The sequence below is a fragment of the Podarcis erhardii genome (genome assembly GCF_964252035.2).
Source record: "Podarcis erhardii genome assembly, chromosome: 7".
Taxonomy (NCBI): Eukaryota; Metazoa; Chordata; class Lepidosauria; order Squamata; family Lacertidae; genus Podarcis; species Podarcis erhardii.
In genome coordinates, this window is record NC_138511.1 from 69,442,468 (window position 1) to 69,469,526 (window position 27,059).

At 44.2% G+C, this 27,059-nt stretch overlaps 1 protein-coding gene across 2 annotated transcripts in view; it reads left to right on the plus strand.

Moving 5' to 3' along the window:
* Positions 1-5,897: 5,897 nt before the first annotated feature.
* Positions 5,898-27,059, plus strand: part of LOC309345675 (discoidin, CUB and LCCL domain-containing protein 1-like) — a 42,136-nt gene continuing 20,974 nt past the window's right edge. For both annotated transcript variants that reach the window (XM_081868949.1, XM_081868950.1), the window contains exons 1-2: positions 5,898-6,041; positions 14,493-14,714. In XM_081868949.1, coding sequence (XP_081725075.1) covers positions 5,969-6,041; positions 14,493-14,714 — 295 coding nt within the window. In that variant the 5' untranslated portion in view covers positions 5,898-5,968. The remainder of the gene's footprint in view (positions 6,042-14,492; positions 14,715-27,059) is intronic.

Here is a 27,059-nt window from a genome sequence, read left to right on the forward strand (position 1 = left end):
CATTGAAAGTACAGTACTAAATTAACTGAGGTTCTGCCCCTCCCCAGCAAAAGCCTGCCCCCCTGTGATGGTCCCTTTTTTTGCAACTCACTTCTACTCAAGAGTAGAAATTCATGAACTGAAATTCATGAACCCAAATTAGTCATGCCCATCATTTTAAATGGGCCGTGATCTCCCCAAAAAAGCACAACAACTTCAGGAATCTGAAGAAGTGTGCATGCACACGAAAGCTCATACTAATAACAAACTTAAGGTAAGGGTAAAGGGACCCCTGACCATTAGGTCCAGTCGTGACCAACTCTGGGGTTGCGGCACTCATCTCGCTTTATTGGCCGAGGGAGCCGGTGTACAGCTTCTGGGTCATGTGGCCAGCATGACTAAGCCACTTCTGGCGAACCAGAGCAGCGCACGGAAACACTGTTTACCTTCCCACCAGAGCAGTACCTATTTATCTACTTGCACTTTGACGTGCTTTCGAACTGCTAGGTTGGCAGGAAATAACAAACTTAGTTGGTCTCTAAGGTGCTACTGGAAGGATTTTTTAATTTTTTTTTTTACTACGGCAGACCAACACAGCTACCTACCTGTAACTAGAACTTTAGGAAGTAGACCTTGCAGAGGGTTTAGGGCTGCAGCCGCATTTCAGCAATGGGAAGGATGATTATTTTCATTTTCATTTTTTTGTTATACTAGTATACTGCCCTTCATCTGAAGATCACAGGGTGATTCACAGCATAAAAATGCAAAACGAGAACATAAAATACATAAATAAGAACAAGAACAAACCAATAAACCCCTCTTCCAGGAAGACATTTAAAAAGGCATAGAATGCTACCCAAAATTAGTCAAGAGTTGGCCTATTGAAATGGATGGGCATGACTAATTTGGGTTCATTAATTTTAGTGGGGTCTACTCTTGAGTAGAAGTGAGTTGCAAAAAAGCAACTGGATAATAGAACTCCAGGCAAATCAAAAGATGCAAAAGAGCGAGTGAAGTCAAGGTAACTAAATAAATACTCGTATTTCTGTAACGTAGGTTTGAGAAAATTATAAAACCTTTACAAAGGATAAGTCTAGGAATATACCAGGTGCTTATTTGGGGGGGGGGTCTAGATGATACCCATGGGTCCCTTTGAAACCTGTGATCCTGTATATGTTGGGTAGGATTTATAAGAGGAAACCAGCCAAACCAGTTCCTTTGCTCAGGACAGCAATATCTCAAGGACACCTTTTCCCAAGCAAACCCTGTGATAATCATCTGAGGCCCTTCATGTCCTTCCTCCATGAGACGTCCAGAAGGTGGCAACATGAGAATGGACCTTTTCTGCGGTGGCTCCCCATTTGTGGAGTGCTCTCCGCAGTGCCTTTATTACATATCTTTAGGTGCCAGGCGAAAACGTTTCTCTATAATCAGGTCTTTGGCTAATTAACATTCTATGGCCTTTTAAATGTGTTTTTGGGGGGGTTGTTTTTGTTTTGTGTATTTTATGTTCTTGTTTTGCATTTTTCTGTTGTGAGCTGACCTATGATCTTCAGGCTGTATACAAATATAGTAAATAAACAAATAAGCACATGAACCACTGGAGTCTTTGGCTCAGAGACTGGAATTGCGCACAACAATGCAATAATAACAGAACAATTGCATGAGACTTCATGACTCTGAGGTGCAGACATGGATGTGATACTATATACAGCGTCTGCATTTCGGTGTTGTGAAGGCACAGAAGATGTATTGTCTCTTCCATAGGCCATAGATGTATTCTTTATAAAGTTGGTAAATCTTTTCATTTAATTACATACAACCCAGTACATCTTGAAGCACCATTCAGTTAAATACTGTAGTTTCAGCCAATGCAGTGTTCCAAAGCAACTTCTTCCACTTTGAGATCTTTAGGGCCACTTCTAATATTTAGACCAGGGGTGTGGAAACTCTGGCCCTACTGATGTTGGACTCCTCATTCCCATCAGCCCCAGCCAGTATGGCTAATGGGAAAGGATGGTGGGAGTCATAGTCCAATAACATCTGGAGAGACCACAGGTTTCTCATTTCTGCATTAGACACGAACTCAAAACTTCTGCTTCACCAAGCCTTGGGTTTCTTTTAGCTTCTACTATTTGCTATGCTGGGCTGTTTAAGCAGGTTTTTTAATTTTTGTTTTATCCTGCCTTTGATAATTTGTTTTATGATTACTGCTATTATTCATGTTTTTTAAAAGTGCGGCAAGAATAATAAATCACATAGCTTCTTTTCTTTTGAATCAAAGGGAATGGCGCCTTTAAGATGTTGGTCAGGATGGCAAAGACACCAGAACGATCCTGTATCAATCTTGCTCTTTACCACCTAAACATTAGGAAGAACTTCCTGACAGTAAGAGCTGTTCGACAGTGGAATTTGCTGCCAAGGTGTGTGGTGGAGTCTCCTTCTTTGGAGGTCTTTAAGCAGAGGCTTGACAACCATATGTCAGGAGTGCTCTGATGGTGTTTCCTGCTTGGCAGGGGGTTGGACTCGATGGCCCTTGTGGTCTCTTCCAACTCTATGATTCTATGATTCTATGATTCTACCCATAACCAAATGTAATGGAGAGATTAATGGCTTAATCAACATGCAATTTGACAGCTTTTGTTTTGCTTTGTGGGACCCACCTCTTTTGCTGAATCTATACTGTTCTGTTCTAGCTGGAAAAGCTTAACTTGTTTTGTAGAGTTGTAACTGTGCATTTGTTTTCATAACTATATATTACATGGTAACCTGCCCTGGGTGTTTATGGTGAAGAGCAGGTAAGAAATCGTATTTTTTAAAAAAACACCCATTCGCAAGGCTAAACTGGTGGTTGTGAAACTCTTCTCCCCACTGACCACCCAAAAGTTGTTGAGGGTCTTGGCAGACCACATAATGATTTTTCTGCCTGTTGCAGCAATTGCAGTGCACTCTGGTAGTTGCTGTATGATTTTTAATTTCATTTTTGCAGACACACCGTAAACTAGCTTAATGAAGCTTGTCTGCGGACCACAGTTTGGGAATTAACATGAGGGGGGGGGTTGGTCCATTAGTGTGAATGCGCCCTGACCCACCAACCTCAGTCTGCCCTTAGCCAGCCCACATCTGTCTCCCTTCCTACTTGCAGCAAGTCCAGGGGTTTGTATTAGCTGTTGGCTTCCTCCCTCTCAGTCTCCGTGTTGCCCTTGTAGATTTCAGCAAGGAGGGAGGAGAACACAACCAGAATTAGTTGGCTCTGCCTGCCATTGGGTCTGGGTCTGGTTAGTAGTGGCACCGCCTATTGTTGGTCTCCACACCTTCCACCATACCATTCCCATGAGTACTAGCCACTACTGGCTAATGGTGAGAGGTCAATTTGGCCCTCCCTCTCAGACACTGAAAGTGCATGTGAGGGATCACACTGTATAGTAGCCCCAACAGGTCAGCTATGCCTCCCCGGTTGTATGTTTGGGGATCATATGAAGGGGAATCTACACGGGGGGGGGGGATCCTGGGCCACTCACGATCCCACCTCACATAAAGGAGCTCAGCACATCTACTCCTCAATATGCAATTAAATGTTCAATATGCAAGCTAGCCTTTGCCCTGCAACCCATTATTTCTTTGCAAGGTGGCCCACAAATTGTTGCTACTCAGCACAGGCAAAGCAAGTTATTTCGTTCTAAGGGACTTTTAGCAGGACAAATGTCATGACCACTTGATGGCGCCAAATGCCACCTGGCGTGCTGGGTGTCGGGACGGACATCTGTTTACTGAAAAAGAGGGAATGCCAAGTTTTGAAAGTAGGCACTGCCAAGTATTAGACATTAAATAAAAGCAGTTTCAGGAAGCAGCTCCCAGTTTTACAGTGAGAGACAGAGAAGACCAGATATTTTATTTTCCATTCTGTTTGCAACCCTTTCTGTTGCTTTGGTTCCAGGAGAAGCAAAAGGATGCTAAAATCAGACAATGGCTGTACATGTTTAGCCTGGAGAAGAGAAGATTAAGGGGTGATAGCCTGGAGAAGAGGAGGTTAAGGGGTGATATGATAGCCATGTTCAAATATATAAAAGGATGTCACATAGAGGAGGGAGAAAGGTTGTTTTCTGCTGCTCCAGAGAAGCGGACACGGAGCAATGGTTCCAAACTACAAGAAAGAAGATTCCACCTAAACATGAGGAAGAACTTCCTGACAGTAAGAGCTGTTCGACAGTGGAATTTGCTGCCAAGGAGTGTGGTGGAGTCTCCTTCTTTGGAGGTCTTTAAGCAGAGGCTTGACAACCATATGTCAGGAGTGCTCTGATGGTGTTTCCTGCTTGGCAGGGGGTTGGACTCGATGGCCCTTGTGGTCTCTTCCAACTCTATGATTCTATGATTCTATACGCTAACCCAGTTATAGCATTGAAATGCAGTTTTTCTTAATCCAAAATAGTTTGTACTTGTCCTCAACATGCTAGCTCCAAGATAGCTCAATTGGTGGAGCACGTGATTCTTAGTCTCAGGGTCATGAGTTCAAGCCCCACGTTGGGCAAAAAGATTCCTGCATTGCAGGGGTCGGACTGGATCAATCTGCAACGAGCTTTTATTTTCAGAGTGAAACCAGTTTCTCAAGAAGCCCTATTCAGGGGCGGAAAAATATGCACCAGCTGATATGCACCTGTCCTGCCCCCCCTTCATTATTTTTCTCTAGCCCAGCACAACATCTGGAGGTTTCTGCACTGGCTACCCCTGTTTTAAAGAACCGGCTATCCCCATACACTCAAAAGCGGGACTCAAAAGTTACCTAAGTATACTAGCGGCACCAGTGGTATCACCACAGGCAATAGTACTGGTAGATAAAGGGTAAAGGGACCCCTGACCATTAGGTCCAGTTGTGGCCGACTCTGGGGTTGCGGCGCTCATCTTGCTTTATTGGCCAAGGGAGCCGGCGTACAGCTTCCGGGTCATGTGGCCAACATAACTAAACTGCTTCTGGCGAACCAGAGCAGCGCACGGAAACGCCGTTTACCTTCCCGCCGGAGCGGTACCTATTTATCTACTTGCACTTTGACGTGCTTTCGAACTGCTAGGTTCGCAGGAGCAGGGACCGAGCAACGGAGCTCACCCCGTCGTGGGGATTCGAACCGCCGAACTGATCGACAAGTCCTAGGCTCTGTGGTTTAACCCACAGCGCCACCCACGTCCCTATAGTACTGGTACCTGGCAGGTAAACAAAGTACAGTGGTACCTCAGGTTACATACGCTTCGGGTTACATACCCTTCAGGTTACAGATTCCGCTAACCCTGAAATAGTGTTTCAGGTTAAGAACTTTGCTTCAGGATGAGAACAGAAATCGGGCTCCGGCAGTGCAGCGGCAGCAGGAGGCCCCATTAGCTAAAGTGTTGTTTCAGGTTAAGAACAGTTTCAGGTTAAGTACGGACCTCCGGAGTGAATTAAGTACTTAACCTGAGGTACCACTGTATAGGTAAAAAATAGCACCGGTACCTGGCAGTACTGGTAACACTGACAGTAACACTCGTAGTGTGGAAGCAAATTTGAATCCTGCTGCCACTGAGTTCATGGTGAGCAGATAGATTCTGAATACCTATAGAAGGGGAGGTGCTGAGACTTTTGGACGCAGACACAACAGATGTGCAAACCGCCCAGCCTCCCTCTCTTTGCACTCCCCCCCCCCCCGGTGCTATATATGTCAGTGAGAGGAGGGGCGGTAATCCCCCTCCCCAGCCTCCCACACGCGATTTCCCTGCCTGCTGGTGGGCACAGCCCGCCAGATAGATCTTGCCGGGGCGGGGGGGCTGGGCTGGGGGAGTCCCTGCCCGGTGATTGGCTCTTCCGCGGGGCCTGTAGCCCTGGCCGGGCTCGGCGCCCGCAGCCAATCGGGAGGCGGGGACTGTGGGGCTCGGGAATGCCGCGGCGCTGGTGGAGGCGCCGGGTGTGGAACGAGCGGCGGGCTGAGCTCGCGCGCATCCTGGGCGCCGCTCCGTTTCGACGATGCGCCCGGCGCTGCGCGCGCTCGGGCTCCTCCAGCTGCTCCAGCACCTGGATCTCGCCAGCGGCCAGACGGGTAAGTGGCCGAGGCGGCAGAGGGACTGGGAGCCGGGCTGGGGAACTCCTGCGGGTGGGACGCCGTCCGGGTAGGACTTGGCAGAAGGGGCAAGGAGTTGGGAGAGGCGGCGGCGGGAAGCCAAGCCAACATTGTAAATGCTAAGTGAAGCGACGCCTGTTGCCGACACAAGAAAGGACGATCCATAAGACCGATAAGCGCACAGTCTTGAAATCGGGGGGCTCTTCCAGGCTCCTTCGCTGCTTTCGGGCGGGCTGCAATCTTACATGGCAAATTCCGGTTGCACAATTGCATCCTGATGGGGAGATCTTGTGCAACAAACCCGCTTCTCGAAAACATCCGATTTTGTTTTGTTTTTATGCCTGAGCGGGGATAAGGAAAGCGGCTGCTGGGAAGCCTGGGACGTCCGTGCAGTGATGCAACCTCGTCTAACCTCCCTGTAGTAGGTTGGATGCTCATTTCATAGAATCATATAACTGTGTAGAGTTGGAAGGGATCCCGAGGGTCATCTAGTCCAACCCCCTACAATGCAGAAATGTCGACTGAAGCATCCATGAAAACCTCCAAGGAAGGAGGGATTTCAATACACAACCAACGTCCTCCAATCTCCCTGCAATGGATTCAGGGCGAATGCTGACTAAACAGGCTGTCTGGAAGCAACCTGAGATGGAGAGCCTGTGGCCAGGATGACAGCTCTCATCATCCCTGATCACTGACTACTCTGTCTGGGGCTGAACATCAAGGGCCACAGTTTGTCCCTATCCTCCTCCTCCCCACTGCCGAGTTCTCCAAAGCTGAAACTAAGGTGGAGGAAGTTGAGAGCCAGTGCCTCCACCCCACTAGGACTGGGTGCAAGGGAAGAGGTAGGGGCAGACTGAGACTGGTGGAGCACTGCCCCCCTTTGTCCAAATGAGTCTCCAAATGAGTCCAAATGGGCTAATTGTTAGAATAAACTTGCTTTGCAAAGTGGTGGACACTCCTTCACTGGAGGGGCTTTTTAAGCAGAATCTGGATGGCTGTTTTTCAAGGGTGCCCTTGTTGTATCCTGCATTGCAGTTCTTTTTTAAAAAATATTTATTGAAGTTTCCAATTAATACAAAAAAATAAACATACACAAAAAAAAGAAATAATAAAAATACAAAAATACAAAAACAAAAAGAACAGTTAAAACAAATGTAATTTCCATTACTCATTTCCATTAACTTGTTTCCCAGACCTCCTCTCACCTCCCCCTTTTGTATTCCAGTTCAAGTTCTTAATTCAGCAAATCCTTATTATAACTTATTGTAACTTATTAGTCAACCTCTACATTACAGCTGGTAACCACTTAATTTTTATCCAACATCACACTAATGTCCATTAATTTTATAATGCCTCTGCAGATAGTCTTTGAATTTCTTCCAGTCTTCCTCCACCGTCTCTTTTCCCTGGTCTCGGATTCTGCCGGTCATTTCAGCTAGTCCCATATAGTCTATCACCTTCATCTGCCATTCTTCCAGAGTGGGTAGATCTTGCGTCTTCCAGTACTTCGCAATGAGTATTCTTGCTGCTGTTGTTCCTGCATTGCAGTTCTTGCCCAGAGCAAGGAACTGAACCAGACGAACTCAGAACCCTCTCCCAACTATAGCGGTACTTGTCAGCTGAGTTTCACCCAGAGCAGACCCACTGAAATGAATGAACAGGACTAAGTTAGGTCCATTCCTTTCAACAGATCCCCTCTGAGTGACACTGAGTTGTGTACTGCCCTATGTTTCTTTGTTATCCAGAAGACATGGTTCGGTGGCAGTAAGTTTCACCCATGGGTGGGGTGGGGTGAGCCAGAAGTGGTAGACCAATCATTTTTGCAGGTGGGAGTCCTAATGACAATGTCACAAGTGTGTGAGCCAGTCTCTAGGTTCCGTTGGTCAAAGTGTGCATTTAAAAAGACTCTTTTCTATTCTTCCATAGATAAAGGAATAAGAATGGGATAGGATTTAGCATGGCATCTTCGCCCCTCGTGTCCCTTTTTAAGGATTGCCAGAGCACCTTCCCGGATGTTGCGTTGGCAAGCTTTGCCAGGGAAACATGGGGCAAAACATCTTTGCCCCGCATGTCCTTTCACAAAGATGAGTTGGGTGGCGATGGGTGGGTGTGGGATGGCGGACAGAGTTGGGTTGGGGGGGGCATTGCATATGTGACGTCGTGCACATGCAGCACTGCCCCCCCCAATTGGGTGCATTTCGGCGCTGCTGGAACCTGCCCATCCTATTGGGGAAATGTGCAATGCAGGTCTGGAGCCATGACTATGGGGCGATAATTTCCCAGCCCGGCCTTTGCCAACCTGGGGACCTCCAGATGCTTTGGACTACAACTCCCATCAGCCTTAGCCAGCACTCCCTCCCATCAGCTGATGGCGGTTGTAGTCCAAAACATCTGCGGGGACTCGGCTTGGTGAAGTTGCTGGCCTAGGCTCTCATTCCAGATGGCAGCACTAAGAGGATCTGTGGAGCTTAGGGTTAAACAGCTGGGCAAATCTTAGAGGCTTCTGCCTGCAGTCCCTGTTTTCTTATTCCTGTTCCCTTCAAAGCTTGTAAGCTCATTTGCAGAGCTGCACAGCTCAGTGAATGATACTCAGCTGCAATTCCACACAATGAACTAGGGGTGGGGAACCTACCACCCTCAAATCTTGCTGGACTATGGCTGCATGCACACCATTCATTTACAGCACATCTCCCAAGAAGCCTGGGAGCTGTAGTTTAGAGAGCTACAATTCCCAACAGCCTTAATAAAACTACATTTCCCAGGATCCTTTTTTTTTTTTTTTGGGTGGTGGGGTGAAGTGTGCTTCATGTGTATCATGTAAAGACAACCTATGTCTCCCATCATCCCTGATAACTGTTTGTAGCTGATGGAAACTGCAACAAGTTACGCGGAGCCATGGATTCTCCTGCCCCTGCTATGCACACTTACCTGGCAAGCAGCGCAGATTGCCACTTACCTGGAAAGTGTTGACTCCTGAGTCTTGGGCAGCAGAATGGCATAGATGGGGAAGCCTGGCCCCTTCTCTAGCTGGTCTTTTGGACCCATTCCAGGCCACCCATCCTGTTCACACTTGTCGTGAGTGTTTTCATCTGGCAGGAGCATGTCTTAGAACTCTGATAATGTCTCTTGGTTGCCTGGATGGAGGAGAGAGAGAGAGAGAAGGGGGTGAGCATGTGTTGTAGAAACCAGCTTACCATACAAAGATAAAATTCACATCCATTGCTGTCATAGATTGGTTGGATGCAGAGGAACAATATTTATTTATTTACTTATTTGGGACGCAGGTGGCGCTGTGGGTTAAACCACAGAAGGTCGGCTGTTCGAATCCCCTTGACGGGGTGAGCTCCCGTTGCTCGGTCCCAGCTCCTGCCCACCTAGCAGTTTGAAAGCATATTGAAGTGCAAGTAGATAAATAGGTACCACTCCGGCGGGAAGGTAAACAGCATTTCCGTGCGCTGCTCTGGTTCGCCAGAAGCGGCTTAGTCATGCTGACCACATGACCCGGAAGCTGTACGCTGGCTCCCTCGGCCAATAAAGCGAAATGAGCGCCGCAACCCCAGAGTCGGCCACTACTGGACCTAATGGTCAGGGGTCCCTTTACCTTTTTATACACCACTATTTGACTGTAAAAGAAACCTCAAAGCGGTTTAAAAGAGGTGGGTGCTGGTGGGCGGATAAAATTATAGGTGGAAGAAAAACAGTTCAAAACAACAAGTTGAATAATTCTGAAAGACTTTAAAGCAGCAATAAACTTTGAACGAAGCAATCTCTGCAAGATGGTTTGCAGTTCCTGTTGAAAGTTTTCAGGCTGAATTTCAGCTGTCTGGAAATCTTCTGTTCAATAAAGTCTGACATGTTTGTGCTTCGCAAGTTGAAGCTATGCAGTCTACAGTCAGAAGTAAGCACCACTGAGTTTAAGGGAAGCAGAGGAAATGGCATAGGACTACAGCCAGTCATGCTGATCCTAATAAATTGGGTATTGTGCTATGTGCTGCTGTTGCACCCCCCCCCCTCTCTCTCCCCCTTGCATTTTTGTACCCTTCCACAAAGAAGTCGGTCCCTTAGTATTCTAGAGTTGATGCCCATGCAAATAGGACTGCTTTAAATTGATGCTTGTGCTCATCCAATGGCTTTACAAAGAACTTACAACTTTAATAGATGAGGAGGAGGATTTCAGCATCACCAGCAACCATAAGAAGACAATAGATACTCCTGATAGGTATAGATGTCTAGTACACACACACACACACACACACACACACACACACACCATTAAGCCAGTATAGAGATTATCTTCACATCACTTCTGGGAACCACAGCAAATAAATTGCAAAATAACCCTTCTATATACTCATCTCAAAAAAACGAAACAAGCACAGTGGCCATGATGAAATCTTATTCCTCTGTGTCTCTCTCTGTGTATAAAATATTCGTTCTGAGGTTTTAGGTCTTAATCCAAAAGTAAGGACTCCCCACCCCCACCCCCCGGTAACATCTGTTGTATTTTGTCTTCTCCACATCCTGTTGAAAAATATACGGCCTGGAATTTGCTGACCAACATGGTAATGTCTTCCTGCTGAATGAGCTCCAGAAAAATGCAATGACTTGTGCACTGGGAACCTTCAGTATCTGAGTTGTGTCTAATTTCTTTATAAGTGGTTTTTTGCTTACGTTTTTTGCCAGTGAAATTTCCTGGGAATTGTGACTCCCTCTTCTAACTTGGAATTTCCCGCTGCTTCCCTCCAACATAGTTATGAAAAGTGTTTGGGGTTTTTTTGGAAGGGGGGGGAGATGTTGTTAATTCCAGGTCAGGGATGTAGCAGCCATCCATTCATAAGAACAGATCCAGAAAATGAGAGGATGGGCAGTATCACTACTGCTGTTATCATCTAGCAAGCTTGTACCCAGCATTGCTCGGAAATTCTACGACACTAAAAAAAAACCACTCCAGTTTTGAAATCAGTGGTTAAAATCAGAGCAGTTTTGAAAGGTTCAGTCCTTCATCTTGATTCACAGTGGTGTGCAAATGTATCCAAACATAGAGAGAAACCTGCTCCTTGATATCAGAAAGCATTATTTGTCTTAAAAAGTGTCCAAATGCATAGTCTCTGAAAAATTGGCTTGTTTTGCCTTTGGAGCAACGATTTTAAGGAGTAAAGTTTGGGGGATGAGAAGTTAAATTATTCATGGGAGCAAACTCTTATCTGACAGAATGTCTGGTTTTAATAACTGTTTTAATTTTGGAATGTATTTTATTCTGTTTTATTTAGTTTATATTTTATAATGGCTTTGTTGCATAGCAACAAACAACTTTCCAAAATATGTACTGCAGTATATTTCATTTATGAATGGCTTCCCACGAGGCACCCCAAAGCAATTTGCACTACAATAAAAACGTATATAGAAAAACCTGCATGTGTGAAAACGGTTTAAACATTTGCATATATATATAAAAAACCAATTAAAACCAATTGTAAACAGTTTAACCACAACAACATAGATATAAAATAAATTCAGATCCACACAGATACCAACTTTATCTGACTTTGGGCCACTGCAAAAAAAAATCAGGGGCAAAGGCTGAGTAAAAGATGCCAAGGCAGGAAAGGGGAGGCTCAGAGCCACAAGCAGGCACCTATGATTTTAGACATGCATACTCCGCTGCCACTACAAATCTGCCCCCACAACCTGATGATTGTTCAAGCATGGGAGAAACCCTCCATCCCACTGCAGGGCTTCCTTTCTGCAGAATTGCTTACAGCTTTCTATAAGATTTTGAACAAAAGAGAAAGGTGGGAGGAATCCACTGTTCACACCTGGCTGATGCCCATTGGTACTGGTAAGGTGGAAACAGTATGTGGAGCCAGAGCCTCAAGCATCCATGGCAGATGGCCATCCCACCTCTGCTTAAAAGCCTCCAAGGAAAGAGTGTCCACAACCTCCCAGGTTGTTTTCTGCTGCTCCAGAGAAGCGGACACGGAGCAATGGATCCAAACTACAAGAAAGAAGATTCCACCTAAACATTAGGAAGAACTTCCTGACAGTAAGAGCTGTTCGACAGTGGAATTTGCTGCCAAGGAGTGTGGTGGAGTCTCCTTCTTTGGAGGTCTTTAAGCAGAGGCTTGACAACCATATGTCAGGAGTGCTCTGATGGTGTTTCCTGCTTGGCAGGGGGTTGGACTCGATGGCCCTTGTGGTCTCTTCCAACTCTATGATTCTATGATTCTAGGTTCTCTGGAAGCTACTCTCAGCAGCCTCAGACTGCATAGCCAGTGGTCAGGGATGATTATAGTCCAACATCTGGGGACAGCTGAAGAACATTGGGAGATGGTAGCAGGACTGTGGGTTGGGCTGGCATGGACCAACTGGGTGACAACCTGCTGGCTCCCTCCCCAAGCTCAGACCCCTTATCTCTCCATGCCCCCCCCCAAACAGTTCTCAGAGCATAACCAAATCAGCCACCTCTTGTTTCTATATTGCTTTGTATTTTAAAAAACAATTTCTTGTGTTGCGCTCATTATCAAGCACTCGTTATCCGGTCTAGTTTTCCTGCTGGTGTTCTTCCACTGTTTTTCTCCCCCATCCCTGCTGAACGCAGGCAGAGTAAATACTTTATTGGACCTTTCATCTTCATGCATTTGCCAGAGAGAGCGCGTCCACCCGCAATGTTGTACAGCTAAGAAGGAAGCCGATAACCAGCAAAGCCAGAAACTTGTGGAATTGTAGGAAATCTTTGGCCAAGCAGATTACCCTCTCCCTCTCCCAGGCCCTTGATTAAACTCTAACCTGACTCATAATCTCATTCATCTGCATCTTCAATCAGGATAGTGGGTCATAGTCTAAAACCAATTCCCATAAATACCTTACTCCCCCACCAAAGACAATTATGTTGATACACACACACTGCCTTTTGCTTAAAAAAAAAATAAGTAGATGGACCGATGATCAGATAGTAGACAGAACTGAGAGCACACTGAATGCTCTTACCTGTCAAAGGGATCATGTGTAATCCAAGATTTTATATCTCTAAACTTGATAAAGCACCACAGCTCTGCATTAAAACAGTGTAAGTATTGCATACTAAAAGATTGTCCTTTGTAAGCAAGTTGCAACTGATGGAATGACAAAGGTGTACTTTAACAGGTCATGCCCTGTGTTTTAATCATTGAATCATCTGATGCAGCCTTCTGCAACCTGGTGAACTCCAGATATTATTCAACTCCACCTCCCATCAGCCCCAGCCAGGGTGGCCAGTTGTCAGGCATGATGGGAGTTGTAGTCCATGAACACAGGAAGGCTACCTTCTACTGAGTCAGAGCACTAATCTATCTAGCTCAGCTTTGTCTATATTAACTGACAGTGGCTCTCCAGGTTTTCAGGCCGTGGGGAATTTTCCACCTCTATCTGGAGATGCTGGGGGGTTGAACATGCAGAACAGAAGCCCTGTCACTGAGCTACTACCCTTCCCCTTCTGAATGGCCACAGGTCAGTGGCAGAACATCTGGAGGGCCTTAGCTTCCCCACCCTCAAATTAGAGAACCCCTGTCGAAAGGGTAGGAGAAAAACACAATATGCAATTTCCCCTTAACCATCCTGTTTGGGAGAAGGATTATGTGGCTTTCAAAGCTGCAACCAGGTACCCGCTTCATTTGGGAATAAGCCCCGATGTACGAATAAACAGGATCTTATCTAGATCTCCGATCAAGTTGACTGAGGCCTGGACCAACCATGTGATGGTGGGGGAGTAGAGTGGGCTATAATATATTCCTAGCCAGTTGCATTTTTAAATAAAATGATGGGGTTTATGTTCTAAGAGGCTAAAAGGAATTGGAGGAGAAAATTAAGCAAACTGAGGGCTTGTGTTGCCGCTTTTCCCTGAGAAAATTTGCAGTTTAGTGCTGAATGGTCACTGCAGTAGATAATTATGGGAGAGCAGAAAGATGAAGGTAGTTGATCCCAGCTAAGCCAATAGAGGGGGCCTTACTGAGTGCTAGAACATCTGCTTTGCTTGCAGAAGGTCCCAGGTTCAAGACTGGGAAAATGAGATTGGAGGTGGTAGGAACATCGTGTGCTATTGGTCCATTTAGCTCAGTACTGTCTACACTGACTGGCAGCAGCTCTCCAAAATTTTAGGCAGCATTCTCTCCCAGGCCTAGTGAGAGATTCTGGGGTTCAAACCTGGGATTTTCTGCATGCAGAACAGATGCTATCCACCACCAAGCTATGGCCCTTTCTCTTAATTTCCCCCATCATGACTAGTAGTCTACTAGCCATGCAGCCTGCAAAGGATCAGGTAACAAGTGATGGAGAAGCTGCCGGTTAGAGTGGGCAATTCCTGAGTAGCCGGACAGATGCAAAGCAGCTTCCTGACGTGCTTGGCACTCAGTACTTAGTGCTGGTGTACATCAGTCTTATCTCCTCGCCTTCCAGGGGATGGTTGCGGTCACTCGACGCTGACGCCTTACAGCGGGACTCTGACTTCCAAGAACTACCCTGGCACTTATCCCAACTTCACGTCTTGCGAGTGGAGAATCCGCGGAGCTGCGGGGAGCTCCCTCAGCCTGATCTTTGGAGACATGGACATTGAAGCTTCAGAGCAATGCAAATCCGGCTTCCTATTGCTTTCTTCCCCATCGGATGGAACTCGCTTCGGTAAGGACAAGCGTTTGACTTCTCGGTCGTAAGGATCTCAGGAGTCATGGACAGCTTGGGGTCATGGGAGTGGAGCACATTCTGCAGTGGGGTCAGGAAGGGGAAACGGCACACATCCTTTTCGCATGGAGATAGGAGGGAAAGACGGTGGCTCCGTGGGAGAGCATCCGCTCTGCCTGCAGAGGAGCTCCAAGTTCAGATCCTGGCAACTCCAGGTAGGACTAGGAATGTTCCTTCCCGGAAACCCTAGAACAGGGGTCAGCAAACTTTTTTAGCAGGGGGCCAGTCCACTGTCCCTCAGACCTTGTGGGGGGCCGGACTTTATTTTGGGGGAAAAATATGAACGAATTGCTATGCCCCACAAATAACCCAGAGATGCATTTCAAATAAAAGCACACATTCTACTCATGTAAAAACACCAGGCAGGCCCCACAATAATCCAGAGATGCATTTTAAATAAAAGGGCACATTCTACTAATGTAAAAACGCGCTGATTCCCAGACCGTCCGTGGGCCGGATTTAGAGGGCAATTGGGCTGGATCCAGCCCCCGGGCCTTAGTTTGACTACCCATGCCCTAGAAAGCCACTACCAATCAGTGCAGACCAATGGTCTTCAACCAGTCCAGACCTGAGACTCCCACATTCATGTATCCCCTTTCAATTTATGCTTAATAGCACTAGCAAGGCACAGTATTAATCTCAAAATAGCAATTCACAGGGCTATGTACAAGGGTCTGCCTTAGCATTGCCACTAAATGAAAAGCAGCAAGGAACTTCCCCTCTGACCTAACCCTGTATCCAGTAACGGATTTACGTATAAGCTAAACAAGCTATAGCTTAGGGCCCCACTCTCTTGGGGGGCCCCCAAAAAAAAGAAAAAGGGAAAAAACCTGGATGTACATTTCCAAAATATAAGATAAAAAACAAATAAAATAAAACCTACAATCAGCAAGAGTGTTTTGTGTTGTGGAGGCTCCTATGATGTAAGTAATGGGCCCCGCCTGCTAGCCTGCTCCCTAAAATATCACTCTTTTGCTCATTTCTATATATAGTGGTACCTCGGGTTACAGACGCTTCAGGTTACAGACTCTTCAGGTTACAGACTCTGCTAACCCAGAAATAGTACCTCAAGTTAAGAACTTTGCTTCAGGATGAGAACAGAAATCTCGTGGCGGCAGTGGGAGGCCCCATTAGCTAAAGTGGTACCTCAGGTTAAGAACAGTTTCAGGTTAAGAATGGACCTCCAGAATGAATTAAGTTCTTAACCCAAGGTACCACTGTATAGGATGCCTACATTCTGCATGTGCAAATGGCTTTAGATACCTATGAGGTCCATAAATTACCATAGAGTATATATTCAACACAAAAAACAGCGGCAATTTGTTGTTGACAAAGGACAGCTGGACATATAAAGGGCCTCATTACCTTCAGTAGCTTAGGGCCTCATCAAACCTAAATCCAGCCCTGCCTATGTCTGGTTGCAGGGAGAGGGGTGAGTGTGATGTGGGCCATCTCACCTGCTAAAGCCAAGCTCCTGCCATCACTTCCTGGGCCCCCGGTTATTGCTATGATGCCAACTGCTGTGCATCCAAGCTACCCACCGCAGTGGGCCTTTATTCAGTCTCGTCCCCAGCATATTTCTATTCTGGGAGAAGTCTAAAAAGCCACAGAAATGAACTAAAACATGAGCAGAGAGTGTCCCTGCTCCATAGAAACCCATATAGACTGGCATGGCTATAGGGAGGAATATGGCTGGCCAGAAATCTTGCCTTTCTCCTGCTCTTTTCTTACAACAATTTAAAATTCAATCTTAAATACAGTTAAAGCGCATTATTGTCCCAGGAATAGAGTGGCTCTCCCCCACTCCCTTATCTGCTTGGAAAAGCGAGAGGAGCTCAGTGAAACGAACCAGTCTTTTCCATCTCTGATTTCTATGGCCATTCAGACAGAAGAAGGGGAAACGTTGAATGATCTCCTGGCTGACCCTCTCATGTGTCGCTCTGGCAGAGCACAAAGGGGCCTTCTCTTTGCAATATACACTTGGAGCTCCTGGGCCCTTGTCCCTTCTTTGCTTCCTTGGCTGACAGTTCTTTTCCTGCTGCATCCTATAATTAACTTTGCTTCCTCTTGGCATGGGGACTTGCCCACCCTTTCCTTCACCCCTTGCCTCTCCAACTCCATCACCTCCGATTCCTGGCAGAGGCTGCTTTCACTTGATTCTTTGGGAGAGAGGGTTCCTGGAAGACATTTCCAAAGGTCATCCTTCCTGGCTAGCTTGCGTGCCTCCTTCCTTCTTTCAGTTTCCCTCTCTACAGGCTGCTTCAAGGCCCATCCAATCTCCCTTTAAATCCATAAAATTTCTCCTAGGAAATCCTGAAAACATTTCAAGCACTGCTCCGGGGGGGGGGGGGGCAAACTTAATGATCTGGCGCAAGTGCACACAAACACACACACACACACACACACACACACACACACACACCTGCTCCTTGCATAAGTTCCCTCCATGTGGCCCATTTCCCATGCAGATACATTGGTACCTCGGGTTACATACGCTTCAGGTTACATATGCTTCAGTTACATACGCTTCAGGTTACAGACTCCGCTAACCCAGAAATAGTTCTCCAGGTTAAGAACTTTGCTTCAGAATAAGAACAGAAATTGTGCTCCAGCGGCATGGCGGCATTGGGAGGCCCCATTAGCTAAAGTGGTGCTTCAGGTTAAGAACGGTTTCAGGTTAAGAACGGACCTTCGGAACGAATTAAGTACTTAACCCGAGGTACCACTGTATATAAAAAGGCAGATTTGTATTTGCCACTGCCCCCCATCCTTTTTTTTCTTCAAATTTGCATTTTATTTATTTGTTAACATTCTTACATTACATCAGTAAACGTTTTCTTATTACTTTATAGGACTTACTATAATATAATTTCCAACATGTTTACAAAAATTATATACAAATTTTATATACCTAGAAAGAAAATGAAACAAAAAAGAAAGAACAAAGAGAAAAAACAAAAACACCCCCCCAAAAAAAATCATATACATACCAACGCACTAGATTTCCTGTCTTTCCCATGGTATATTCCTTTTTTACAAATGAATGTACTCTTAATATTGTATATTTCTTTACATATTATCTAATACATTCCTATATCAATATGTGCTCTTAGTCTTATTTCTCAACTCAGTCTCACTCCAACGTCAGTCAAATGCTAGCATAGATAGCGAACCTTTACTGTATTTTTGGACATATGTTTTGTATCTATCCCACTTTTCCATAAATTTTTGTTTTGAATTGCCTCTCAGGGTATTTGTTAACTGCGCCATTTCAACAAATTCCTGTAGCTTGTAATGCCAGTCCATTATTGTCGGGGCTTCTTGTTCTTTCCACCCCTTTGCCAACAAAGTCCGAGCTGCGGCCATTGCATATAAGAATACCTCCCTAAAAAGCATTGTTGGCAGGGACATCCCGAAGGCCTTTAGGGCCCCCCATCCTATCACTTGATCCTGTTCTGGTCTAGGACATTACACTGAATGAACACACAGACACTCCTTTTCAGCCTATAGCTGTGCACATGTGTGAAGAAGCTTTAAAGTGGGCATGGAGGTGCCTCCATACAGACGTTTAATGTGGACTCGGTGGCGCTCATTCCTGCACTTTTTTATAGTTTAAAAACTGTGGGATGTGATACATAAGTAACAGTCAAGTACAACATTCCTTGTTTTCCTAGAGTGGACATGCAGGGGAATGTTTGGTCCAGCCAGTCAAAAACTTCCTGTTTCCTCCTGGCTGGGACATAGTTCCTTTGCATGTGACTAGAGGTGGGCATAACCTTACCTGCACAGGTAACAAAAGGACAAGGCACGCAGCACAGACCCTCTCTTTGACTTCCTGTGTCGTTGGAGCAGCAGATTTTAGCTAGAATTGCTGTTGGCTCTCAGCCAACAGAGGACACTGGGACTATCTCCATATGGGACAGATCCACATTTATATACTTTGTAACTATGTCTGCCTTCAGGGATCCAACTGTGAAATGATGATGTGAGTAAACCTATTTTATATACTTTACACAAGATTGTAGCATGTTTATTCTTTTAAGGAACTTACCAGGAATCTAATATTGAACAAGCCTGCAACCAGCTATCTGCTATGCGTTTAAAAGGGGAATGTAAAACTCTGCTAAGTTATAGAACTTGCTAGCACAAGTTAGGAAGGATATTAATAAACAATATATCATCTCCTGCCTCCCTGAACATTCCCACACAAAACTGCAATGAAGGAGAGACCATCACATCACCTTCCACTGTCAAACAGCTCTTAATGTCAGAAAGTTATTCCTAATATTTAGTCAGACTCTTCTTTCTTGTAGCTTGAATCCATTGGTTTGGGTCCTGTCCTCCAGAGCAGGAGAAACCAAGCTTGCTCTATCTTCCATGTGACAGCCCTTTCAATATTTGAAGATAGCTACCCTATCACCTCTCAAGTACCGTATTTTTCGCCCTATAGGACACACTTTTTCCCCTCCAAAAATGAAGGGGAAATATGTGTGCGTCCTATGGGGTGAATGCAGGCTCTCGTTGAAGCCCGGAGAGTGAGAGGGTTCGGTGCGCACCGATCCCTCTCACTCTCCAGGCTTCAGGAAGCTGTCCGCAAGCCTTGGGAGCCCGTCACGACTTCCCGCTGGGCTCCCAAGGCTTGCGGACAGCAGCCTGCAGCCCGAAACCCGGGGAGCGGAGCGGAGCGTGCCCTGGGCTTCGGGCAGATATCCGCAAGCCTGGGGAGCCTGGTGCATCTTCCTGCCGGGCTCCCAAGGCTTGCGGACAGCAGCCTGCAGCCCGAAACCCAGGGAGCGGAGCGGAGCGCGCCCCGGGCTTCAGGCAGATATCTGCAAGCCTGGGGAGCCCAGCGCGTCTTCCCGCCGGGCTCCCAAGGCTTGCAGATAGCAGCCTGTTACAGGTAGGTAGCCATGTTGGTCTGCCATAGTCAAAACAAAATAAAAGAAAAAAAAATTCCTTCCAGCAGCCTGTTCTGGGGGGCTGTTCTGTTAGCAGCCTGTTCTGGGGGCTGGGGTTGGGGGAAGCTCAGGCTTCCCCCACCCCAGCCCCGCACCTGGGGGGGAAATAATTTTTTTTCTTTATTCCCCCCCCCCCCAAAAAAAAACTAGGTGCGCCCTATGGGCCAGTGCACACTATAGGGCGAAAAATACTATTCTCTTCTCCAGGCTAAACATACCCAACTCCCTAAACTGTTCTTCATAAGGCTTGATCTCCAAACCTTTTATCATCTTGGCTGCCCTCCTCTGCGCACCTTCCAGCTTGTTAACATCCTTCCTAAAATGTGATGCCCAGAACTGGGCACACGACTCCAAGGGGAGCCTCACCAAGGAAGAATACAATGGTGTCTGCATGAAGATGCCATCTTAAACTTCCCCACCCTACCCCATTTAATCCGGATTTACTGTTTCTGTGCTGTTTCTTTGCTTATTGGATTTTCCACAGGAACATTAAATCCAGATTAAACGGAAAATAATATGGGGCGTCGTTTTGATGAGGTTGATGTTGTGTGGATGCTGTGCAAAGCTTGCTTGGGTTAATACTTAAATGTTCACTGTATTCCTTTTGATGCCTGCAGAAAACATTTTTGTTTTGCCTATCCAGACAAGTGGAAGTTCCATGTGTTTCATTCCTTGTTAGTTAGCCTTGATTTATGTTATCTTTTTAAATATTAAAAAAACCTGCTTCTAACAAACCTGTTTTTAATCAAGAATGTCAACGTCTTATTTTATATTGTTGTAAGGTGTTTAGAAGGTTTTTCATTATTTAGTCAATAAAACTAATTGGCATCGTCAGTGAGGTATATCCTTACCTGTTCCTCTTCCGGGAGATCAGAACATGATGAATGGAGAGCGCAAGAGACATGATTAGAGTCTGAAAAAAATATATAAATAAAATAAAACTAATTGGCAGAAGGTTTTTCTTCTTTCTACAATCAAGTGGTATATACATTTTGTTAAATAAACAAAAAATGAGCAGCACTGACCCTACAATAAATTGTTGTGTGCCCATGGAATTTGAATTCCCACAAGGAATTAATTTTCTTTTTTAAAAAATTATTTATAATTTTCATTTATCTAAATTACAACAATTATTTAACCATAGTCTTAACATTTTCAATTTTGACTCCCTTCCCTCCCCCCTTTCTGTGGTTCCTTACATTTATTTTCGTCCTTTCCTGTACTCCAGATTGCTTTAGCTTATTCTTTTAATCGTCTATTCTCATATATATCTCATATAGATTTTTAAATCTGCAGTTTTTTTCCAGAATCCTGCCAATGTCTTGATCTGTTTACAGTTTGTTTGTAAATACTCAATAAACCACTTCCATTCCTTTCTAAAAAGTTTGTTGTCTTGATTTTTTATTCTTCCGGTAAGTTTCGCCATTTCTGCATACTCCATTAGTTTCTGTATCCGTTTTTCTTTCGTCGGGACCTCTTCATCCTTCCACTTTTGGTCAGATATGATTCTTGCAGCTGTAGTTGCATATATAAATAAATTTCTATGCTGTTTGGCTAGGTCTAATCTTATAATTCCCAGGAGAAAAGCTGGGGTTTTTAACGGATGTTATATTAAACATCTTTTTCAATTCATTTTATATCATTTCCCAGTAAACGTTAACCTTATTACAAGGTTTGTCTCCCATTCCAATAACACCTTATACATTTTAGACATCACTTTAACATTACAATTTAACAGGTCTCTTTCTCATTGTGATAGTTGTTCCCCCAAACCCCCACGTCATATCCTTTTAAAACATTTCATTCAAATAATAATAATATAATCATGATGTTAACATTCCTGGTAAATCCTTAAACTCTTTTAGTTTAAAGTCTCCACCCTCCTCTCTTAGCAAATTTCTATAAGTTGCCCAGCTTTCCGTCATATTTTTCTCTTTCACTGCTATGGTTTCCAAAGGTAAAAGCCAAAGTGGTGTTTTAATTTCCAATTAATTTTTATATTTGTCCCATATTCTATACAAATTTTTCCTAATTATATGGTTTGCAAAACCTTTATGTACTTTCACCTTTTCATACCACATATGAGCGTGCCAACCAAAAATATTATCATGACCTTCCAAATCTAAAATATGCTGATTCTTCAATAGCAACCATTCCTTTAACCAGCACAGACAAGATGCTTCATAATATAATCTCATATCCAGCAGGGAGAAATCTCTTCTCTCTTTTGTGTGTATCAGTATTTTATATTTCATTCTCGGTTTTGCCATTTGTTGAAGCAGTCTGTCTAGCCGATCACCGGTATTGATTGAAACAAAAATAACATTCTTGGTAATACATTCGTCTTTATGGTCAACACTCTGCCCAGCAACGAAAGTTTAATTCTACCCCATATTTGCAAATTTCTTTTCATATCCTTCCAGGTTCTCAGATAGTTATCTTTATACAGATCTATATTCTTTGCTGTTAATCATACACCTTCTTTTCAATCTTTAGACCTGATATGTTTTGTAATTCATTTTTACTCTCATCATTCATGTTTTTTACCAAGAGCTTGGTTTTATTTTTAATAATTTTAAGACCTGGTATTTCTCAAATAAAATTTATCTCTTCTAATGCTTTCATATTGGTTCTTCTACAGATATCACCGTGTCATCTGCAAAAGCTTTTAGTTTGTATTGTCTCTGTCCCACTCTTATTCCTTTAACTTATTGATTACATCTTAATCTTTGCACCAAAACTTCTAAAACTCATGTGAACAATAAAATTGACAGCAGACAACCCTGTCTAGTTTAGGTAACTTACAATTCTCAGTCAATACATTATTTACTATTAATTTTGCTGATGGTTTTGCATATATTGCCTTAACTTCTTTTGTAAAAGTGTCTCCACAGTTCATATATTCCAAAATTTTAAACATAAAGTCCCAGGAGACATTATCAAATGCTTTCTCTGCATCTAAAAACACCAAGGCTGCTTGTTTTTCATTTCTGACTTCTAAATATTCTATTACATCAATTATATTTCTGATATTATATTTCATTTGTCTTCCTGGCAAGAATCTGGCCTGATCTTGATGGATTACCTCTTTTAGTACAGCTTTCAACCTGTTGGCTAATATATCTGCAAAAAGTTTATAATCACTATTCAACAAAGATATAGGTCAATCTCTATCTTGCTTAGGGATCAAAGTTATATAAGCACTCTTCCAGGATTCTGGCAGCTTCCCTATATTTGAGGTCGTATTCATAATGTCCTTTAAACGTTTTATTAGGTAATCTTGCAACTTGTTATAATATGCCTTTCCTAATTTTACCTGTAAAAGTACTAGCTGCAATCCCATCATTGTCACTGGTCCATTCAAAGATGTCATTTTATCTTTTGATGTCCTATCCCACTATCTTCTACATATTTACTCATTTTTTCTGAGTTACCCCATTTGGCTTGATATAGTTCTTTATAAAAACTCACAAACTGGTCTCTTATTTCTTTAGGTTTTTCCACTACAGTACTCTTCTTTCTATACATATTTTATTAAAGCAGGTTTTTTCTTGTGTTTTCTTTATTTGCCAAGCTAGTAGTTTCCCTGACTTGTTAGCCTGTTAAAATTGTTTCTGTTTTCAATATTTAATTTTCCATTCTATTTCCTGGTTTATTATCACTGCATATTGCGCTTGAAATATCTTAATGTCCTGTTTCACTATCTCTTTTCGTGGGGAATTTATTAATTCTTTTTCTTTCTTTTTCTTTCTTTCTTATTCCTTGTAAAATTCCTTGTTTTTCTGCTCTCTTATCTTTCTTTGGTACACACTTTGCTATTAAAAAAACCCCCCACATTACCCGCATCCTAAACCACCTTTAAATCTGTCATTTGGTTTAAATTAATTTCAATATAATCCTTTGATTATTATTTTTTTGCCCCTTTTTCTAATATTTCTTGATCATTTAATTTCTGCAAGGAGTTTCTGACAGATCCTGCCCACACTCCATATTCTCGAACAGCTCCACCTCTAGGGATGGGTGAATCTTTTCATTTCAGTTTTTCTCTATTTCTCATTTCTTCGATCCTAAATTAGGTTTTCAAAACTTCAGTTTATGATTTTTTTTTCTTTAAAAGGTTCTCATGAAAATTCACCAGTGCCTCCGTGCATATTTCTCCTTGCATGTTCATGTTTCTTTGCAATTTTGCCTAAAATGCAAATTTTTTGCATGTTATTTCCACGAACAGATGAATTTTTACACACATGCATTGGCTGGCGAACTGCAATGCAAAATTCACAGAACTGCGCAAATTTCAAAGGATGGCTGTGTTATGATTCACACCTCATTTTGGGAAATGGGAATTGGGTTGGCTTTTCCTTAAATGCAAAAGGAATTGACTTTCTCCTCCATCCCTACCAACCTTGCAATGATTATTCACTCATCAGCTATAGTGTTCTCATTTTCTAGCAGGGAAAAAATAATAATAATTTTGACCTGATCTTGGTCCTACATTTCCTGGAATGAAAAAGGGTTGGAATTCCTCTTTGCCTGCTTCCAAACACAACAATGGTTGAGTTTCCTCTTCTCTGAACAGAATTTCATGTTGCAAAAGAAGGTGCTTTCTGCCTGGATGCATGAATACCACTGAAGGAGTCCTGTTGACTGAAAGACCCCAATGAACAGATGCACAGAAAACTGCTGAAATGCCAGCTTCTGTCTGATAGTGTGAAGTATGTCAACTGAAGGGGAGGAACCACCAGGCATGTAGGAAGTGGTAGGAGATAAGAGGCCTCAGCATTCAAGACATTCATGAGCAGAGTTGTGCAAAACTGCAACAGGAAAACAAGGAGGATGCAAAAATTTAGCTCTACATCCCTGATACACACTGGTGGTCTCCCTACGTGGTTTTGCTCCCTATGTGGTTTTGCTTTCCTGCAACGTGAGTTGGGGTGAAGGTAATAGAGACGATCAACACAACTGTACGGAATAATCTCAAATTTGCAGAGGAAAAGATCCTTTTGAATGATATACCCAATACATGGAATCTAACAAAGGGACAATAGGAATGGATTCTCTGCACCCTTACTACGGCAAAAACACAGGTATTGATGAACTGGAAAAATAAAAATGCAGCTCCTGTCAATTATTGGATTGAAGATATCTACAAACTGGCTACACATGAACAAGCTGGGTACAAACATAGACTTGCTGCGGACAAATTCAATGATATTTGGAATTCATTTTTATAAATATTGTATTAGGTTAAGGTCTGGTTAACTACAATAGCTTTTTGGTGTCTTATCTTGCACTGTGCACTTGTAATTATGTACTTTTTATCTTTCAATCAAGAATACACACACACACACGAGTTTGGGTTTATAGTGAAAGCACCTTTTTTGAGTTAACTGGAGCATGGTGCCTTTGCTGGGATTCTCCCCCCTCCCTCAGTCGGCCAGTTCCTGCTCCTGGCAGCAGCACCCAGAGCAGATCCTCACTTCAAAGCAGAGGCTTCTCTGGTCCAATTCAGCCTTCAGCAGAACTGGCTCCTGGCTGACTTTCGGGAAGTTCTCTGGAACGGAAGTTCTGGGCCAGCATGACCTTGGAACAATGCGATGTGTGCGCAGCGAGGAAGGGAGAGGGGTCTCTGGCTGTGTCTCTTGGTCATCACTTTGTTCCAGTGTGCTGTGGGACATGATGCAACTGGCAGGCTCCTCGGAGGTTGAGGCAAATGGGGTGGAATGAAGGATTTCATGCCGCAGCCCTGTGGCAAAGAGGACTACAAAGGCCTGGAAGCAGCTTCCTTTGGTCATATTTGCAACCCACGCTTCTCATCTGAATGCTTTCAAAGCTGGCCAGCCACTAGTTGTTGTTTTTTTGCCAGATTCATCCTTTCTAAAATAAAAATAAAAAATAGCCCCATTAGTATTTTATATACAACAGGGCAGCAAAGCTGAAGTTATCTGATGATCTTTTTTCTGTGGAGGCCAGAGTGATCGTCTGCCAGGTGGAAAGTGGTGACTGGTGGCAGTTGGGGCAGTAGCTGGAACCAGAGATAGGCAGAACCAACCAATGATAGGTTTGCTCCCACCCTCCTCCCTGCTGAGTTCTAGAAGGGCAACACTGAATGAAACTAAGCCAGCAATCACTCCCTCTGAAATGGTTATGTTGGAAGGTAGGCAGGTGAGTCAGTGCACTAATGGACTAACCTCCATTGTTGGCAGGTAAGGCGTAACCCAGTGATGGGTGGACTAAAAGAGGGTTGAGAACCCCCCTCCCTCTTCCAACTACCCCTTCCCCACTTGGTAGTTTCCTTCCTTCCCACCCAGATCAACTGAGGCGAAGGCCTAATGGAGGCTGCAAATTGTCCACCCTCAGTTTTTATTGCACCATCTGTGTCCCACAGCACTTGTGAGTTGTTGCCATCCCTCTGTCTTGGGAGACAAGGGAAGACTGTGCCTTGGCGTAAAGTCAAACTGTTGGAGAGTTACAGCGCCTGGTGTGACTGCAGGGATATGAGGGAGACATGTTTTGTTGCATCTGGGGAAGATGAAGGCGTCCAATTCTGCTGATGCAGGTGTATCACTGCGTTTCTTCTTCCTGGGCTCCTCCCAGTGGTCATTCCTCCTCCTGTCACTGTTGTCGTCTGCAAGGGATTCCCACAGGGCAGGGGTGATGTACACATACTTCTCCATTCCCTAGGAATCCGCAATTCGAAAGAGCAGCAGTGAAGCAAACAAAGGGAAGGAGAGTCAGACTAAAGGGGGAAAGGAAGAGTGTTGGTAAATGGCTTGTTGTGGTTGTCCCACACATCTCATCTGTTTTGGCTCTGAATCTGTTTCCTCTCCCCACCATTTCGTCTTCCTAGATGGATCAGTTTGGAGTTAGGAGCTGGGGCGAGGCATGTTTAATGGCTGATGAGGATGGAGACACACATGACTATTTGTTTTAAAAGGGTGTGTGGGTGTCTAGCTCCAGGCAGGATGCAAAACTCTTTTTTTTTTCCCTGGCACACAGTGACTCCAGTGATGGCTCTATAATTCATGATTGCCCTATTGTCCCAGTCAGAGCTCTTTGCAGAATGGTGTTTGGGTAAAATGAGGATGTGGGAATCACTCACTCTGACTCAGCCCTCAGCCATAGTTTTATGGCTGCTTAATCAGAGTGAAGCATCTACAGGAGACTTTGCCGCACAGAGGTTCAGGGTCTTGCCTTAAGGAGCTCCCCTCCCCGCCTGCCCTGCATGCCCTTACTAGCAAGAATTAAGTTGGTTTTCAGCTGATCTGTTTATTATAACTTTCCTTGCTTTGTTTGCGGAAAATGTGCAGGCAGATTAGACAGTATAAGC